At 37.4% G+C, this 20689-nt stretch overlaps 1 protein-coding gene across 2 annotated transcripts in view; it reads left to right on the plus strand.

Moving 5' to 3' along the window:
* Nucleotides 1-20300, plus strand: part of LOC126327838 (uncharacterized) — a 298189-nt gene extending 277889 nt beyond the window's left edge. For both annotated transcript variants that reach the window (XM_049995920.1, XM_049995922.1), the window contains exons 24-25: nt 2471-2596; nt 17724-20300. In XM_049995920.1, the coding sequence (XP_049851877.1) occupies nt 2471-2596; nt 17724-18076 (479 nt within the window). In that variant the 3' untranslated portion in view covers nt 18077-20300. The remainder of the gene's footprint in view (nt 1-2470; nt 2597-17723) is intronic.
* The last annotated feature ends 389 nt before the right edge of the window (nt 20301-20689 follow it).

The raw sequence follows: 20689 nt of genomic DNA on the forward strand, positions 1-20689 counted from the left end.
GTCTGTTCCAACTCACTTAATGCCCTTCACTCATTGCAAAATTTGTATCCTGCAGATAAAATAGTCCAGACCATCCAGGATGCCCTCCTCCAACTAAAATGACTTTGGAAGTAGGTGGCATTCTGGTGGGTTCCAGGGCACGTCGGCATTGCTGGAAATGAAAGGGCAGATCTCGCAGCCAAGGAGGCATGTCTCAGTCCACAAGTCTTTCAGTGTGCCATCCCCCTGCACGCACTCATCTCGCTGTTGAGCTCACGAGTCATGCATCTGTGGGAGGATGAGTGGCTGAAAATGACTGACAATAAGCTCCGTTTAGTCAAGCCCACAACGCGTGTGTGGTGTACTTCCTTTCTCAGTGCCGTAGATGGGACAAGGTTCTCCTCACTCGGCTTCAGATAGGCCACCGTTCTATGACGCATGGCTTCCTGCTCCGGCAAGAGGACCAACCCCCCCAATGTGTGGTGCTTGTGACGTCCAGGTCACTGTGCGCCACTATTTATTGGACTGCGTTTTATTTTCTGACCAGTGGGCGAAGGAGAAAAGATACCCACTTGCAATGTTGGGAATATACCGTATACCATGCACATGCAGAAAAGTTTATGTCAGAATGACTGGACGATCAATTAACATCACGATCAAAGAGCATAAGCGACATTGCAGGTTGGGGCAGGTGGAGAAATCGGCCGTGGCAAAGCACGCACTGAATGACACCGACCACATAATAAAATTCGCCGACATGGAAGTTCTGGCTGTAGAGAAGCACTATCACACGCGCTTGTTCAGAGAAGCTTCCTGTACTGCAGTGAACGACCGTCGCAGGTAGCAAGAGGAGAACAGCACCGGAAGTGACCGCAGAGAAGCCCTCGAACATTGGCGCACCAGGTTCATATAGTCTGCTGCCACAAGCTCGGCTCCAGTTCACCACCGGCAATGGAGGGTGAAGCTTTGACAATGCCAGCCACTTGTGCTGGTGAAACGTCAGAAAAATCATTAGATGAATGTCGGCTGAAGAACCCGAGACAGAAGCCAATAGGCAGTTTGTCAACAAGTAGCCACGAAAGCCTTATCAATTTTGTACTGCCTGTATTCCCCAGAACAAGGTTATATTTAAGGAATCAAAGTCTAAAAGACCTCACAGCAACCACTGTGAGATGGTATCTAGTTATTTCAACCCTTGATATGAACCAGTTTTCCATACCTTCCCAAGTTCAGTCATTAAGTTTGAAAATGTCAGCATTCACTCAGTGAAAACCAACAAAGCGCTAACTACTTATACCAGGCAATGCAATATTATTGCTTATTTATTAATCAACCACATCTCTCACAACTTGTAACAAACCAGAGTGGAATTGCAGCTGCTTGCCAATGCCCATCAGGTTGCTCAATGTTACTGTGAATTAGTGTAGTCTGAAAAACAGATGCTGCATTTGCAAAGTTCTTAGACTGGCAGACTGATAAGACATGCAACCCGAAGATTAATAACGAGAAATCAGCAAGTATTCTGTTACAGAGCCTGTCATAGTAAATCTTCTTGAATTGAGTTCCTGTTAGTCAAACAGGTAATATAGTGCTTGAATCTATTGGTCTGAACTAGCTAAATGCTAAATTAATTCTAATGCTATCTGTATGGCTGTTAAGTGTATAGTTACATTCAAGATTATTAATTGTTAAGGATTTTGTTTTATTTATGTAGATGCAAATGGTGATCTCTTAATAGCTGTCATGTGAGTGCAAATTAAAATCTCCCTCCTGCAAAAATAATGACATGTCTTATGAACTGATCAAGGACAAGACTGTTCACACCCAACAGTTCACTCCTGACTGGTTACTCCGGTTCATTTGTATAGCTAAAGCAGAAGTGTATGATGAAGAAATAGCATTATTTCTAAATAAGCTATTTAGTCACATACTTGAGCAATATCAGATTTTTTATTCCATACAAATCAGTGGGTTTTTCTTACTTAGTTTCATATTTGTTGTTACTGTGACAGCCTGTCTGTCTTGGTTGGTACAAACCACATACGGGTATCGCTGAGTTATAGACAGACACAATGAAAGACTGCTAAACAATTAAGTTTTGAAGTCAAGTGTTTTTGTGTGTGAGAGATTATAAAAAGACAAAGGGGAAAAAATCTGTGTAACTCTGAGGGATGCTTCTGTTTAATTAAGACATTCATTTTTCAGCAGCATCTGTTAATTCTTCTTCACTCATCTTCCCCCCCCCCCCCCCCCCCCCCCCCTCCCCCCCAAACATTTCAGTGAGGTATAGAACAGTTTTCAGTATTGCAACAGGCATTCTATCTGTAAGCTTTCACTGTGTTTCACGTCTATCATATGTTTTAATTTTATCTCCTTATTTCTGACTACATATGTGGAGTGTTACACGCCACACATTTTCTTTCTTGCATTTATATTATGTTCTGTATGACCTACATATAATGTATTATCTTAATTTTTTTGGAAATTTCAGCTGAGAAGAATGTTATTGTCTCGGAATGTAAAATTCACAATGATGCAAGTGTTGATGTTTCCAAAGATGGTGCACTCCTTGTTACACTGTTGCCATCCAATCGCATGTGTATTACAGCAATGCTTGGTGAGTGCAATAGAAACATTCAGAAATTGTCTTGTATAATTAAGCTTCCTTTAAACTATGACAAAGTGTCTGGAAGAGATGTGAACTAGTTATCATTAGTTTTACACTAGTGTGAAAGCTGTTTTTTAGCATATACTGGAGAGCAGGTAGCAACGGAAAGATTTTCTAGGTCAGAACTGGCAGAGAGAGATGGGAAGTTGATGATGCAGATTCAAAGTAGATACAGGAGACATGGGAGAAAGTTAGTGATGTATAGGGACTGGTAACATTATAATCTTCCTCTCCATTTAGTCAGCCATTATGTGAAAAAAGTTAGTTTCAAAAATGAAATCCTGTTTTCACTAGAGCAATCATTTTATTTAGTCATATCAAATTACTCCATCATTTATCTCAGTGATTTTGTTGCTTGCAGTAACTTAAAAAAAATGTTCCTAAATTGTATACAACAAATGTAAATATTGGGTCATTCCATGACAAGTGTTCTAGAGATTACTGCATGACCATCACAGATTTTGATGAAATTTTGCATGAACATACACACGTTTCCAATAAACACTGGTAAAGTTTCACTACCACTGATGCAATACTTCTGGAGGTAAAGTCATTTGTTTGACCCCATAGCACTGTTATCAATAATTCACCCATGAGTTCTTGGCAAATTTGAGGCATATACACTCCTGGAAATGGAAAAAAGAACACATTGACACCGGTGTGTCAGACCCACCATACTTGCTCCGGACACTGCGAGAGGGCTGTACAAGCAATGATCACACGCACGGCACAGCGGACACACCAGGAACCGTGGTGTTGGCCATCGAATGGCGCTAGCTGCGCAGCATTTGTGCACCGCCACCGTCAGTGTCAGCCAGTTTGCTGTGGCATACGGACTCCATCGCAGTCTTTAACACTGGTAGCATGCCGCGACAGCGTGAACGTGAACCGTATGTGCAGTTGACGGACTTTGAGCGAGGGCGTATAGTGGGCATGCGGGAGGCCGGGTGGACGTACCGCCGAATTGCTCAACACGTGGGGCGTCAGGTCTCCACAGTACATCGATGTTGTTGCCAGTGGTCGGCGGAAGGTGCACGTGCCCGTCGACCTGGGACCGGACCGCAGCGACGCACGGATGCACACCAAGACGGTAGGATCCTACGCAGTGCCGTAGGGGACTGCACCACCACTTCCCAGCAAATTAGGGAGACTGTTGCTCCTGGGGTATCGGCGAGGACCATTCGCAACCGTCTCCATGAAGCTGGACTACGGTCCCGCACACTGTTAGGCCGTCTTCCGCTCATGCCCCAACATCGTGCAGCCCGCCTCCAGTGGTGTCGCGACAGGCGTGAATGGAGGGACGAATGGAGACGTGTCGTCTTCAGCGATGAGAGTCGCTTCTGCCTTGGTGCCAATGATGGTTGTATGCGTGTTTGGCGCCGTGCAGGTGAGCGCCACAATCAGGACTGCATACGACCAAGGCACACAGGGCCAACACCCGGCATCATGGTGTGGGGAGCGATCTCCTACACTGGCCATACACCTGTGGTGATCGTCGAAGGGACACTGAATAGTGCACGGTACATCCAAACCGTCATTGAACCCATTGTTCTACCATTCCTAGACCGGCAAGGGAACTTGCTGTTCCAACAGGACAATGCACGTCCGCATGTATCCCGTGCCACCCAACGTGCTCTAGAAGGTGTAAGTCAACTACACTGGCCAGCAAGATCTCCGGATCTGTCCCCCATTGAGCATGTTTGGGACTGGATGAAGCGTCGTCTCACGCGGTCTGCACGTCCAGCACAAACGCTGGTCCAACTGAGGCGCCAGGTGGAAATGGCATGGCAAGCCGTTCCACAGGACTACATCCAGCATCTCTACGATCGTCTCCATGGGAGAATAGCAGCATTGCTGCGACAGGTGGATGTACACTGTAGTAGTGCTGCCATTGTGCATGCTCTGTTGCCTGTGTCTATGTGCCTGTGGTTCTGTCAGTGTGATCATGTGATGTAACTGACCCCAGGAATGTGTCAATAAAGTTTCCCCTTCCTGGGACAATGAATTCACGGTGTTCTTATTTCAATTTGCAGGAGTGTATCTTTGACAATACTTTCTTGAAGGAAACAAAACTAGGCCATCTTGTACAACATTTTTTGAATTTTTAATTGAAATAAAAAAAAAGATCCAGCCGTTTTTATATGGTTAATTTGAAGTTGTCTGCCAAAAAAAAATAGAAGCTTAAAAATGTGAATTTTAGCTTTTTTTATCTTTGGAAGCAATTGCGAGATAAACCTGAAACTTTGCACCTAATAGCTTACAAATACAAGGTCTTATAATGTAAAATTTCCTTTTCCTACTGGTTTCTGATAGTTCACAAATTGTCAATTTTTCTAAAAATGCCAAAAGTGGCTGCTTTTAGCCCACTTTTATGAAAAAGTGTCTTCCGCAAACCTTTCTTAAACCAGTTATTAGAAAGGCCCTAAAAAAATAACAAAATGGAGGTGCTTTGAAAATGGGACCATATTCCGCTGGTACTCGAATTACATGTGACATCTTTTATTATATCCTACAATTGTTTAGTACTGTCTGGAAAAGGCAATATCAAAATTCTTGCTGACTCGGATGCGAAATAAAATCTGAATTACTCAAAAAAAGGGATGTTTTTTTGATACAACTCATCATGACTTACTTCAGTCTGTTTTGTGCTCTAACTACAGACTAAAATTGGTTATAAACTTCACATATTAACTGTGCTTTACCAAGGCTATCGAGATAATGGTAGTAAAATTGCTCATACCAGCTGCAACACACATTATATAAATAGCCTTGCGGTTCTACTCCAGTCACATTGTGTAAAATTGGTGAAGTTCATAGCAGTTTTCCTGACTTTTTGGAATGGATTCATCTCATAGAGAATTACTGTATTAGTATGTCTTTTTATTGCGTATTGCTATTATTGAGCTAGCTAAATCCCAATTTGAGGTATAGTAAACTTTGTGTTAGTATAGTTGGCAGTTTATCTGGAACGTTAGAGCACTGACAAAAAATTGTATAAATGTGTTGCTGTGATTCATTTTGGCTTAATCACTGCTTGTTTCCCCATCACCATAGGGGTCATGCCTAGTAGCTGTGCAACAGCAGCCACAGGTGTGTTTCTTTACCAAAAGTTCAAAGCCTGATAAGTGCTTCTTTACACAGGATCCCAAGCCTAATGATTCATTTCTATAAGTTTCAGAGCTGAAAGCTGCAAGATATCTCTTTTAGGATCCTAAGCTTATGTTTCCTCCAAACTGCTTGAATTTTTTACAGGTTTCAATAATTTGCTGTAGAATTTCATGTGGAAAACCATACTGCTGGTCAGATGATGTTGCTGATGGGATTATTTGGGAAGAAATTTTGGTTAGGCTGAACCCAAAAAATTACTTTTTTTTAAATGTGATTGCTTCAGATTATTAGGGCCACAAAAAGAGAAAACTATTCTTTTTATTGTATTCCTTATTCCATTTCATTTTTTATAAAAATTACAGAGCTGAATGCTAGAGAGATGTATAACAAAACAAAAAAGACTACTTGTTTGCAGTTTGCCTGACAGAATATCATTTCTTAATCATTTTCCACAGACAGTACTAAACAGCTGTGGAATATTTTAAAAGATGTCAGATTTGATTTGAGAACGAACAGAAGCAGGGCCCATTTTCAATGCAACTCCAACTTATTCTTTTTTAGGGCCTTATACGCTCACATTGCTGGTCTTTCTAATGAAAATGGTTTAAAATAGTTTGCAGAAGATTCTTTTTTTTCTGTTAAACTGAGTCAAAAATGGCATTTTTGACATTTATAGAAAAATCATCAACTTTGCCCTCAATTTGTAGACTATTGGAAAACAGTACGAGAATGAAATTTTATATTCTAAGATCGTGTATTGGTAACTTATTACATGCAATTACTTTCAGAGATACAAAAAGATTAACTTCACATTTCATTTGAGCGTCTATATTTTGTCCAGTTTTGCTTCAAATTCTCCATATGAAAATTCCTCAGGAAATTTTTATATTATTATTTTTTCACTTAGAAAAGCTCAAAAACTTGTACAAGATGGCCTAGTTTTGTTTCTTTCAAGAAGTATTGCTGGAGATATTATATCTTATGGTTGCTAAAAACCCATATGTGCAGTATTGATAGCTGGGCTATAAGGTCAAAGAAATGACTATCTCTGCAAGTAATAAATTGGCAGTAGTTGGGACATGCGCAAATGTTCACACAAAATTTCAGCAAAATCTGTGGTGACCGTGTGGGAACTTTCTCCAACATTAGACCACTATTATGTTATCCATTTAAGACAGTTAGTGAAGCTGTTGTCTCTTTTGTTGTTGATTTAAACAACCATTTCTGGAATAACAACTCCAAAATAGCAGACAAAAGTAATAAATACTTTGTGATGAGGAATTATTCACCAACTGTTCTTCCCGTGCTCAATTTACATTCAAATCATGACATGGGGTGGGATACTGAATTAAACAAAAGATTTTTCTGTATTATTTATATACTTATCAGGGAAATAATATTTTCATTAGTTGTAGCACTTCATTATTGTTGTACAGACAATCTGTTGGCTACTGGAAGGGCCTGAAAACATTGTAGTTTCCTCTTACCCAAAGTGCTATTGCTTCCTGCTGTCTCTCATGAGTCAGTCTTCTTCTTCTTCTTGATTACATGTATTAGACAAATTGCCTGTTAAAGTACCCCTCTCTTGCATGGTCGTCCTACATTTCTTCTTCCAGAATATTTTCCTGTATTTTCCCAATTAGGTTATATATTCCGAAATATTTCTTTATATATTTGTTACTGTTTCGATCTTCCCTTGTATATCCTTCTACTCCTGTTAGAAATCTCTTTTCTTGTGCCTGTATTCCACTTTCTTGGTGTCTTTTTGTTGTTACTCATGCTTTACTTCCATAAATAAGTGTTGTGCTGCTATTGTTTCATAAAAATTTAGCTGGGTTTCTTTTCTGATTTTATTCTGCAAACTTTTTATGGTAGCTCCACATATGGAAGTAAATTTATTTAATTTTTGATCCACATCATTTTTGTATTTGTAAGTTATGTCATATCCTAGATATTTAAAATGTTTTACTTGCTCCAAGGTTATGGCTGTTCAAGACTTTTTTGGATCTTACTGGTTGTCTGCCCTGAAATGGCATCACTTTCGTTTTATCTTCTAATAAATGTTAGGTTGTAAGCTTTCTGCTGCAACTTATGTATTCCCATTTGAAGATCATCTTCATTCTCTATATTCAAATTAGGTCATCTGCATATAAAATTACATTTAGTCTAGTGTTATGATCTAAAAGAACTCCATTTATGTTCAACATTTTCCATTTGCTGATATAAATTTTTATATTCACATTATCGAAAAATATTAACTTTTCCATTACATTTTTAAATCTTGCATTCAGGACTTGGCATATAATTTATAGGCTGAATCCAGGAGGCTTTTACCTCAATTATTACTACATTTATTTCTATTGCCCTATTTAAAGATAGATATTATCTTCAGTTCTCAGCCAGTCTTTTGGTACCTTCTTATTTCTCCAATATTGGTTAAATATGTGAAGCAGTGTAACGCATTAATAACACTCCATACTTCCACAGCTCTGTATTAATATCATCCGAACCAGTGGCTTTCCTGTATTTCCGTCAGTTGTTTCATGTCAAAATCATTCAGACCTTTTGTATCGTTTAGTTTAGGTAATGTCTGAATTAAAGCATCACCACAGCATAAAATTGTATAATGAGCTACCCATTCATTCTGTCGTACATTATTATCTTGTATACAATAGTTTTCTTGTCTGTTTAGTGATTTCATCACTGTATAGGCGATAGTTTGTCTGCCATGTAAATCATGCTCTGAATTGCAAATAAAATGTTCCCCATGCACTTTTTGAGTTATGCATTCCGCATTAGTGGGATTATTCATGCAGATCTTGAAAGATAAGTTGTTTTCCTTTAATTGCTTTTCCCATCTCTGGTGACCAAATTATTACCCCTCTACGTTTCCTTGTATTTCCTTTTCTTCCCCAGAACCTCATTAGCTGTATTCAATAAGGCTGTTCTTAAGTTTTGCCATTCTTCTCACAAGTCTTCTACCATTTCTAAAGTTGCTAATGTCATTGTCAACTGTTTTTTATAGATATCTCTTTTGCTACTACGGGGTGTTCAAGAAGTATCTCCGCAGTGCCGTATGATTGTTAGCCTCTCGTGCCATATGATTGTTCGCCTGCCTGGGTTACTTCCCTTCAAGTGGACTCTCCCAAAATTCCACTGTTTCGTTTATCTCAGCCAGCATCAGTAGTATCATTGATGTGTGTTGTTACATGTTGACTTGAAGATTTAAGTTTAGTTCCTTTCTTCGTTTGGTTAGATTTTGTCACTGTTAAACTGCTAACCATTGAAGAACATTAGTTTTTGGTCAAACAAGTGTTCGAAGCTGGTGGTAAATACACAGTTTCAGTTCGTCGAGCATTTAATTCAGTTTACCTGGAGACAACACTTCCACATCGCGATACTGTGCGAGATTTGATTAACAAATTTCGAAGTATGGGTTCAGTGACAGATGCACCGAGAAGTGGTCATCCTAGCATTTTGTCTGAGGATAAACTATTCAATATTTCCAATAAAATGTCCATGAGTCCAAACAAATCAGTAAGAAAACTCGCCCAGGAAATAGATATTAGTGTCGGAATGGCCCACGCGGCTGTAAGGAAAAAATTAAAACTTTCCCATACTAAGTGGCAGTTGTGCAAGAACTGAAAAATACTGATCATGGCAAGAGACTGCGTTATTGTCGATGGTTCAAAAATTTCGTTCAACAAAATGGAAGGGATATTCTTAATGAAACATTTTTCACTGATGAGGCATGATTTCATTTATCCGGGTACATGAATTCGCAAAATTCTTGTATGTGGAGTACTGCAAAACCATTGTGTATTCATGAGGAACCATTTCATTCTGTGAAAATAGGAGTTTGGATTGCAATTTCTAGACATTGGATTGTGGGTCCCTCAACAAAACAATAAACACACAATGCTACTGCTGTGATATTCGGTACCCATTCATAGTAGAACTTGTGTTAAGCGAAATACTGAACAGTTATTTTCGATGTCACTGCTTGCTAATGTTTTTGGTGATCGCATAATTTCACAGGGACTTTGGCCTCCACGATTGCCTTACCTAACACCACTTTACATTTTCTTCTGGGGTGCAACAAAAGCAACTGTCTATAAAGATCGTATAAAAATACATCGATGAATTGAAAACTGCAATATCCACACTCACTGCTTCTGTTACAGAAGAAATGTTACAGCTTGTGTTTGGAAACATGATTAGATTAATTAAATTGTGTATTCAGCAACAGGGGGGGGGGGGGGGGCACTTTGAACATTTAATGTGAAATATTGTAAGTAAAAATGAATATTCAATAAATTAATAACTTGTATTTAGCTGAGTTTCGTTTTGGTATATTCACTGTGGCATATGGCACACACAGGTAACAATCGTATGGCACCCTGGAGAGGCTTTTTGAACACCCCGTATATTCTAAAAGGTAAACTTTAAGAACTTGTTCTTCTTTTTGACCCTTAACTGTTTTCTTTGGTGTTGTGTGATGTCCTTAGGTTAGGTTTAAGTAGTTCTAAGTTCTAGGGCACTGATGACCATAGTTGTTAAGTCCCATAGTGCTCAGAGCCATTTGAACAATTTTTTGTTTTCTTTGGTTTTCTCTGTTTTGTGTAGATGTCAATTATTGACACCAATAAGAAGTGACCTGATGTAGTATTCACTCCTTGATGGCCTCTGGTGTCTCTTAACATGTCCAGGAAATCCATCTTTTTATTATTATATAATCTGTAGTAGAGCTGTATCCTGCTGGCCGGGTAAATTTGTGTGTCTTTCTGCCTAAACAAATATTGGTAATTTTCAAATGATTAAAAGGCAGTAAAATTTCTGAGTATTTTTCCGTTTTCATTCAGTGATCCCTTTAATTTTGTTCCTTGTGCATAATGTATTTAACCATTAACTATTATGAATCATCTCTCAGACCACTACGATTTATCGTCTCATATGTCACACACTCCTGCAAAGTAAATTGTACTCTTCTGTGTACCTTCCTGTTTATTGGTAAGCCACATGTGCCATAACTGCTGTGATCTGTTTCTTATTTTTGTACGTTGGAAGGTCTCACAGATGTACCATAGCATCTTTTTTGGTTGAATGTTACCGTTTCTCCGTGGTGTGAAAATAGGATCTTTTATGCAATGTGTTTAACATGAGGTGGATGTGGATGCTCAAGAACCAATGAAGAGTTGTTCTAAGAAGATTGGTGACATGGCACTAACTCCGAGAAGGAAACTGAAACTGATGAAGATGCGACAGCTGGTGATCATGGAGAAAACTGAAGAAGCCAACAACTAGCATAAGAACAAAGGAACACCACATTGCTTGGACTGCATTGATGGTGAAAGGTCTCATAGAAAATGCTGCTGTTTTGGAGATATGAGCCTCAAACACAGAAAGAATTCTTTGAAAAATGAAAAACCCATGCCTTTTACCCTCCTTGTTTGAAGTGGAAGCCCAGAAATTAGTGTCAACTGTGTGGTGGTCAGATTTGTTTGAAGTTTTCAAGGAAGCTCTGCAGGTTATGTGAGCAGGCTGAAAGTGGTTAAAATGTTATTCAGGACCTCATAGGAATACGTAATTACTTTAGACTTCATTTTTTTTTTTAATTTTAAAATTTGGCAATGTTCCTGTTGTCTTAGAATTACAGAGTACTATAGTTGCTCTCCACTGCAACAATAAATAGTAAATTCAGAGTTGATTTCACATACAATCTCTCATAACTGAAGTTTGTTTTTCCATATAGTTATGTTTTGAATGTGTGGTATTGTACTCTGATGATATCCTGAGAAGGAGTAGACAGGTAACTATTTTAGTAATGCATTAAATAAAAGTATACTGCATATTTTGCTGCATTTAAAAGTTGACAATGAGTTTAGTGCCCTGCATTGTTATAAAAAAAATACAAATTATTATAAAGTATACTTGCAAGGAATGTAGTGAACAACAGGAAATCGTAAAGAAATATATCCCCTAAACAATGATTTTATGTACAAAAAATAAAAAGGCAGTCTGAGAGACCACTCGTAGTATCTGTTTGCCTATCAACATCCGTAGTATTTAGGGGTGAACAGTGACTTCATCTCAAATTGTACAGATCGAGATTGAAAGTGTCACATCAATATTTAAATGTTTTTCTAAGTTCTACAAGACACCTCTCAAAAAGTAAATTATTTTAATGGTAGTGATGATTTTTTGAAACATTACAGACCTTTCTAAATGGGAGTATTTGTGAAAATGTCATAGCAAGAGAGAAAATAAAAAAGGTCATAAAAAGGCACAATTGATACATGAAATTATTTTTAATAAAAACCTTGTTCACAACACTATCAGACATGACTAACACATACACCTTTCTGAGCTTTTTCTCATCTTTAATTTGGAAAATTGAGCTAAAAAATTTATAAGTTTTAGCAGACTTCAAAATTATGTTTTGAAAATATGAATAGTCACAGTATGTTAATTCGTCTTGAGAAATGCTAAGTGGAAAAACTGCTAACTGGCAGCTATGACATTAATGCCTGAAATTCTTAAATTCTAAAATATTTCTACATAAAGATAAGAGAATCTGAAATTTTTTGCATCTTTATAAATTATTTTCTCTAAAACCCCGTCCTGAATATTTTAAAAATTGCATGGTACATTAGTTAGTCGCTACTTATGGAAGGTACATTCAGAGTGGGCAGTATTGTGGTGCAAAATTTGAAATTTTTTTGTTAGACGTAGCCACTCTCAATGTCAAAGAATTCCTGGACTCTTAAAAATTTAAATTTATTGCTGATATTGAGTAAATGTAATGTAGAACTGGTATATCTTACTCAAAATAATTATTTTACAGCCTTGTAAGTGAGTGGGAAAACAATTGTTCATTTGCAAGCATTTTATATATTAAAAACATAGCATACAGGAAAAAAGCTTTATATATATATATATTTCTGTTTCTGTTATTATTCACAAATTTTTATTGTCTTCTGTCATGTTTTTGCTTCTTTATGACATTCCAGGAAGTGAAATTGCCTACACCGTAAAAATCAATACTGCACTGTTGAAAAGAGTTTTTTGCTGCTCTTTGAACTTTTATAGCCAAGCTAAATTTGCACATGGACAAGGATGATCCAACAAGAGCAGTTTTGATGAAATGGGAACTCCACACTGATTTGTTGATGATGGCAATTTGACCATGAGGTGTCGTAAAGGAAATGGTTACATCTTGCAGCTCATGATAGACATAAATTATCTGTCCCACCCATCACTGATAGTCATACAAACAAGAAATAAATTTGCTCACAACAAAGCCTTCTGAAGTAGACTGAGATCTCTGCATTTCACACATAGTAACAGGCTGCATTTCATGAAGAACTGTTCTTGCAGTGTATGTGCCACTCAGGAATGCAACCTGGTAATGAGTTGACTGAATTCCCGCCACTGGCATCATAACAGACCTCTCTTGGCTCTTTTTTAAAACCGAATTTCCATAATTTACCTTCATTTTGAAATATGAGTTTTATGTTTTGTAGTAAGTTTTATATGGTCTGTACAAATCCAATACCATCTGTTATAGCATCAACAGCTACATGCTGAAGATTAAATCAAGTTGCAAGGTGTTTACAGAGACCTGCTACACTGTCACATGCCCTTTTTCCAAGATCTGTTGCTGAAAATATCTGTTTCTTGTCTTAATACCTATACAGTGTTTTCCAAGCTCGTAAAACTTAAACCAGTTTTTAAAATGAGATGCTGCACCATTAGTCACATACACATGTTTAGGAAGTGCATGGCCTCTGGATGCTATGTCGTCAATTATCATGCTTACAGTATAGCATGCATGTGCACTGTCATGAATGAGATCATCACTGACAATAGCAAAACAGTGTGATATTCCAAGGAAGTGAGCAACATGTGAATATTGACTCATGTGGTGTGTGCCAGTGGTAACTTTGAACTTTGTTCCAAAAAAGCAGAAGACCAGTTCTCAGCAGAGTTGAAATGGAGAGCTCATGTGGCAGTATTTCTACTGTGGCCTGTCTTTGTATCCTGCAGGAATGAAGGTGAGCTACTCTTTTCAAGACCCAATGCCTGTAACTTCCCAAGCTCTGCTGTCTTCTTCACAAACTCTCCTCCCTCCCACAGTGCATATGTTACTTCATTGTCAGTATCATGAAGTTATACTGGTTTAACAGTTGTCCCTTCAGCACCAGGAAACACTTCACACTCTTGCACCCAACATGTATCTTGTGGCTCTTGACACACACACACACACACACAAAAGCATCACGTCTATAACTCTGCACTTCCTCCCTGTGATACTGTTGTTTTTAAATTGGCGTTCTCCTTTTTTTAGGAGATATGCTTCTCTTACTGATCTTTTTGCCATTTTTACTAACAGAGAAAACATCAGCCTGATTAGGATTTTGCATGCTGCAATCTTTGCCATCACTTAGGTAAAATTCCAGACCAACATTAAGCGTATCCTCTTACCATGGATGCCACAATATGAATCTGGGTGTGTGCAAATGTTTTCATTCTTTATTTTATGAGGTTTTGTAGCTAAATAATTTGAGGAAATTGGTACGTATGTCTGTATCTGCTGCTGGGAATATCTGTCAGGTATCAGTGTCAGTAATTGTACCTTCTCAGTATAGGTGGCTGTGGAGATAGCAGTGTTTAGGTTTTGAAACCACACATCACATTGCGTGCACATGTCACTATCTTCAGGTTCTCCAGCAAGTGAATCTACATTATGCTCTTTGCAAAGGTTTTAAGATGTTGCTTGTGTGAAACTTGTCTCAAGTTCTTCCACTTTTCTTTGTACATATCATTTTCTTCGTGTGCTTATTATCTGGCCTGGTCGTTTAAGGGGTCATGTATTAGGGACTAAAACAGAAATGCTAACATTCAGTTGGATCAACAACTTCACACCCAGGAATATAAACATCTGCACTGCATTCTTCAGTTTCACATTCCGGTGAACGTGATTGTTCAGGTAGGTTATCATTAAATTTCTTGTTGTACCAAGTATAGCAATTCCTGCACAATGGATGTCATGGTAGCACAGTTATTTGAGGATGAAGATATTTCTGCAGCACCTCCAACAGATTTCCAACAATTGTGAAGTGTTTCTCACATTTCTTAAACACCACTTTCTTGTATCTTTTTTTCATAGTCCACATACCTCACCTTTTCTCTCTGTATTTCCTCGTTGACATGGTGTTCCTCATTGACGTTGTGCCTAACAAAAAAAAACTTCAAACCAAACACAAAAATCTATACAGAATGATTCATGTACAAGTTCTTACTCATTTTTTATAAAAAGAGCAGAGCTGGAAACAGAGTTGCCAACACACAAATATTGCACTGGAAATTCAGTGATGCTAAATACGCAAAATGTTGGAAAATTTCTAATGCTTTACACAGGAAAAAAATACCCACTTCAATTGCAGTAACTACTAACACATTAACCAAACAATGTAGCGTGCAATTTTCCTAAGTTTTGTAGTGGAGATATTTGAGTTAATAATTCGTAGAAACTCATAAAAATGAGATTTTTTAAATTTTCAATAATAAATATTTACGTAATATAGAGTGTTGGAGCAGAGAAGGTAATGTTTATAATTATGTCATGAAAAGGACAGTTGCTACTTTCCATATAGTGGAAATGCTGAGTTGCAGATAGACGCAACAGAAAGACTGTCAAACAAAGCTTTTGGCCAAACAGTCCTTCATCAGATCTAGACAACATACATTCACACACTCACAAATTCAAGTGCATCCCTCATGGTCAAGCCTATGGCTGCCAAGACTGAGACTGTGGTCGTGTGCGTGCGAGCTGAGTTTGCATCAAGGGGTGTGTGTGTGTGTGTGTGTGTGTGTGTGTGTGTGTGTGTGTGTGTGTGTGTGTCTGCACAGATGTGTTTTAAGAGTTATTTACAAAATATACATTTTTCAAAGGACTGAACCTAGACATTTTTCAAAGGACTGAACCATCTACAAAAATCAAGATGAAATTATATAGCTGCATACTATATATTGTTTTATAGAGAAATTCATGTTCATAAACTGACGTGTCCTGCATGATTTAAGATGAAATTGCCCTTAAGTTATCCATGGTCTCATCCTCATATGTTGCCTACAGTCACAGCAAACACATAAAAGAGGTTTTGATCATTTCTGCTGTGAAGTGATTATTAAATTCCTATATCTTTTGTATCAATTTTGAGGTATTTGAGTGTGCCATTGGGAACCCACAACATTTAATATTCAAACTTACTGTTTTATCCTTCTTTATTTGCACTTAAACTGTACAATAATTTGTTAATTAGTTAATTACAGTTATAGAAAAATGTCAAAGGTACATTGTCAGGCTGTTCTGTCATTGTAGATTACTTTCTGTGTTTTTTTTCTGGTTTTTCCCCTCCTCCTTGTGTGTGTAAAATTTTTAGATTGTTACCAGTATTGTTTACTCCTTGGCAAGAGGTCTATTTGCATTTATCTCACACCTGATTTATATGATTCTTGCTGAACCTGCCACAGCCTTCATGTCATGTTACTCCTTCGAATGGCCATTTTTGCATCTCAGTGCGCAAGGTGTATTTTTAACTACTTTTTAATCACCTTAGAAAAGATAAAGGTAGCAGAGAGGCACTTCTGACTTCGCACTTGAATAGAAGCAAGGCTGAAGAAAAATAAAGATATACTCATAGGATTTGTAGCTGTATAGCAAACATTGGACAATGTGAACTGGTGCAAGATGTATGAAAGTCTGAGAAAAGTAGGAGTAAGTTACACTGAAAGGTGGATGATATACAATATGTACAAAAATGGAGAGAAAGAATAAGATTGAAAGACCAAGAGCAAAGTGCTCGGATTAAAAAACGTGTGGGAGAGGGGCGCTGTGTTTTGTCCATACTCTTTAATCTATGCTGAAAGAATCAGTGCCGGAAATAAAAGGAAGATTCAGGAGTGTGATTAAAATTCACAGTGGAAGGATATCAATGATAGGATTCACTGATGATATCGCTACCCCCAGTGAAAGTGAAGAAGTGTTACAGTATTTGTTCTATGGAATGAACAGTCTAATGAGTACAGAATATGGCTTGAGAGTAAATCAGAAAAAGGTGAAAGTAATGAGAAGTAGCAGAAATGAGAATATTGAAATATTCCTAACTTAACATCAAAATTGGTGGTCACGAATTAGATGGAGTTCAGGAGTTCTGCTACCTTGGAAGCACAAGGACCCACAATGGATGAAGCAAGGAGGACATAAAAAGCACTCTAGCAAAGACAAAGAGGATGTTCCTAGCCAGCAGTCTGTTAGCATCAAATATAGGTCTTCATTTGAGGTAGAAGTTTCTGAGAATGACATTTTGGCCAGCCATTGTGGCCGAGCGGTTCTAGTCATTTCTGTCCGGAGCCGCACTGCTGCTATAGTCATAGGTTCAAATCCTGCCTTGGGCATGGATGTGTGTGATGTCCGCACGTTAGTTAGGTTTAAGTAGTTTCTAAGTCTAGGGGACTGATGACCTAAGATGTTAAGTCCCATAGTGCTTAGAGACATTTTTTGACATTTGGAGGACAGCATTATGTGGTAGTGAATCATGGACAGTGTAAACACTAGAACACAAAGGAATCAAAATATTTGAGATGTAGTATTACAGAAGAATGTTGAAAAGCAGGTGGACTAATGAGGAAGTCCTCCACAGAATCAGCAAGAGATTGGAATATATCTACCAAATAATTCAGGTTTTAGAATGCTAGTGCCACTCTGAGAAGAAGAGGTTAGCGCAGGAGAGGAATTCACGGTGGCCCCATCAAACCAGTCAGAAGACTGATGGCAAAAAAAAGTCCACCTTCATTGTTGTCGAGTATGATATATTGTACCTGTCAGAGTACTATTCATTATCTTTATCTGATACTTCTGTGTGCATCATTTATAGACTGCATAACATTGTTTCTTGTTTTTCAGGCGTATATAGTTTAGAATGGGAGTCATTGGGGCAGTGCCTGTACACTACAAGTTTTGAACAGAATGCTGTGTCTGTGTCACTGTCGCCTGCCTGCCGACACCTGCTGGTGGGCCTTGCATCACGACGTATCGTACTTCCGACTGATCGCCCTACTGTAGCACAGATTTTTCGTATGGAAGATGCAAAACCTGGTCGTTCAATAGGAGGCCGTGGTCGCCTGTGTCACCTACGTGACATTGAGCAGAATCGTGAAAATAGCTTTACTAGTCTGAATTGCATCCGCTGGGCGCCCGAGCCTGGCCAAGGCCTAGTTTATGGTACCAATACTGGTACATTGAAAGTGTTGCGCTAGAGTTTGTGTATCAAATTACCGGTCATATCTATTGTAACTTTGTAAGTGACATTTAAGGCCACTATTGTAAAATTTTGTTCATTTATTCGATTTAAGCTGCGTAAGCATTGTATCACATGTATTGGACTGGATGATGATGTCAGAACATTCTCTGAGTTACAGTTTTGTCTCTATAGCTTGTGTTTTTCACAGATATTTGTGGTTTATCTGTTACAGCTATAGTATTGTATAGTCACTCATTCCAATATCATTTACAAGGCATTTGCACATATACTGAACAGATATTGACATTTCATCAAATGGTTACCAGTATTAGAGGACATTTTTAAACCTTACAACTGACAACAACTGTCTTTAAAATAAAAAAAAGTGCTTTCTTATCATATACATGATTTCCTCTCAAGTCAGTTTGGCTTTGTAGGAGAGGAAGCACAAAAATAAAGGCCATTATCAGTGTAAAACATCAAATATTTGCAAAGTGACTGTATGAAATTTCAAGTACTAATCCTTATGCAGCCAGTATTATTAGATGAGGAGGTTATGACATATTGTCAGCTTAGTGTTACAGGCAATTTGTTTGTTGCTTATAATTTTTCCAAGTAAAAAGATCATTGTGCTTTGCATGTAGTATCACCTTACTGATGAATATGAATGTACTTGTGCCCACTCTTCTGCATCTTCCTTATTGATTTGATGTGATAAATATTGATAATTGGTTAAAAAGTATGGTACACCAAATATTTGTGTGCAATGACTGTTGTAAAATAGTAATCTCTATTCATCCCAGTTCCATAACTACATTGTTTTCAAAGAGAAGGTTGTCAAATCACATTCCTGTTTAATTTATGTTCAATTTCTTAAGATAATCAGCATTCCACTTGCACTTTCAATGTGCAAGAGTATAGCACTGGCTCAGGTTATTTTTGAATGAATTAAACTTGGTTTTTGTTAATAATGCGTGATTGTGAAGTTATTATTCTATCCATTCATCTCAATTTATAAACGAATATCATCTGTGAATGAATTTTCTGTGTAAGATATTGAGGCAGACTGTTTTATATTTTTTTCATATTTACTTCCAGCCATCCCTCCCTCCCTCCCTCCCTCTTTTAGTATGTACATTACAGGAATGTTTTCATCGCAGCAGTGGTGAACTGTAGTATAAGAGATGAATAGGACCCTTAAAAATCAGTTGCATGCACAGTAGAGTAGATAACAATGTTCCTTGCGTTACACATTCTCCAGTGTAAGATAGCCCTGTTCCAGATATTTTACTTATGAATAAGTAGAGGAACTGTGCACCATTCATACCAAAGTATTTGTTTTATTTAATCAGTTCCGGAATGTAATTGCACTTAAACTTTAGAAAATTAGGAAGGAGAGCATTTGTTTCTTTCCATCTGCATAACACAATTATATTTTTATGTTTGTTTTTCTGTTACATTTTTGCCCTGCATGGTACTTTCTGATTTAAGAAATTTTTGCTTTATATTTTGACAATATTATGTTTCCATATATTGGTTGACTTGGAATAGTTGCAGTTTTGACTGAACAGAATATTAGTTCTATCCACCTCATGTTTGATTCGTGCTTTCAGTGTAAAGTAGTATACCATTTTACATCACATGCTGATGTGTGTTATATAAAATCCTTATTTTGTTAAACATTGTCTGGAGGAGGAAACACTTTTGTATTCAAATGAAAAAGATATTAACAAAGTATCTGTGTTGAGTTCACAAATTATTTAATTTTACAACACAAAGTACAGAAAATTTTTCTTATCGCATCTGATTTTGCAGCCATATAGGAATTGTATTTCTTTTGGGACAGATGAAGTATTTTCACATGTAATTCAGATGCTGAAACTCTACATTTACGACTTGATGTATTATTATATGACAAAGATATTATTTACAGCATGTGATATGCTTTCTCCTGGATGCAATAAAAGAAAGATAACTTTGTTCTTGTCGTGCACAAGAAAATTAGTAATTTTCAATTTTTTTTTCCCCCTGCTGCTTGTATCCAATTTATTGTTCCTGTGATATTTAAGTGCATCAGTATGTTACATGTGCGCATAATATATGTATAATATGAACAGTCATCATTTAGCAGGACTTCCATCCTGTTTCATATACACATTGTTACTTGTCTGTGTTCTGTTACGAGAAAGAATATTTTAAATCATTGTTGTAGAAATAAAATAAAATGCTTGTATTTATTATTCCTTGAATTGTCAAATTCTTTGAGTGAGATTATTTTAAGCATAAAGTTAGATTTGACTGTGTTACAGCTGCACTTCATGTTTGTAAGTCTATTTATTACAAATGTAATGTTATGCACAGTACTCAATGCTTCTTAATACTGAGAAAAGCACAATATTTTCAGCACATGCCAATGCGATAATATTTTTTTTATCTTTTGGAATAAGTAACAAAAATGTCCATATTCAAGTTGGAAAGTTGTGAAGCAGACATATATCTTTTAATAATGTTGATTAATAATTATAATTTTGTTTTTGCACGGATCCACAGCTTCAAAAAATTTTGTGAAGAAGAGCGTAATATTCTTTATTAATTATATGATCAGCTTCTATTTCGACATTTGTTATTT

The sequence above is a fragment of the Schistocerca gregaria genome, chromosome 2 (genome assembly GCF_023897955.1).
Source record: "Schistocerca gregaria isolate iqSchGreg1 chromosome 2, iqSchGreg1.2, whole genome shotgun sequence".
NCBI lineage: Eukaryota > Metazoa > Arthropoda > Insecta > Orthoptera > Acrididae > Schistocerca > Schistocerca gregaria.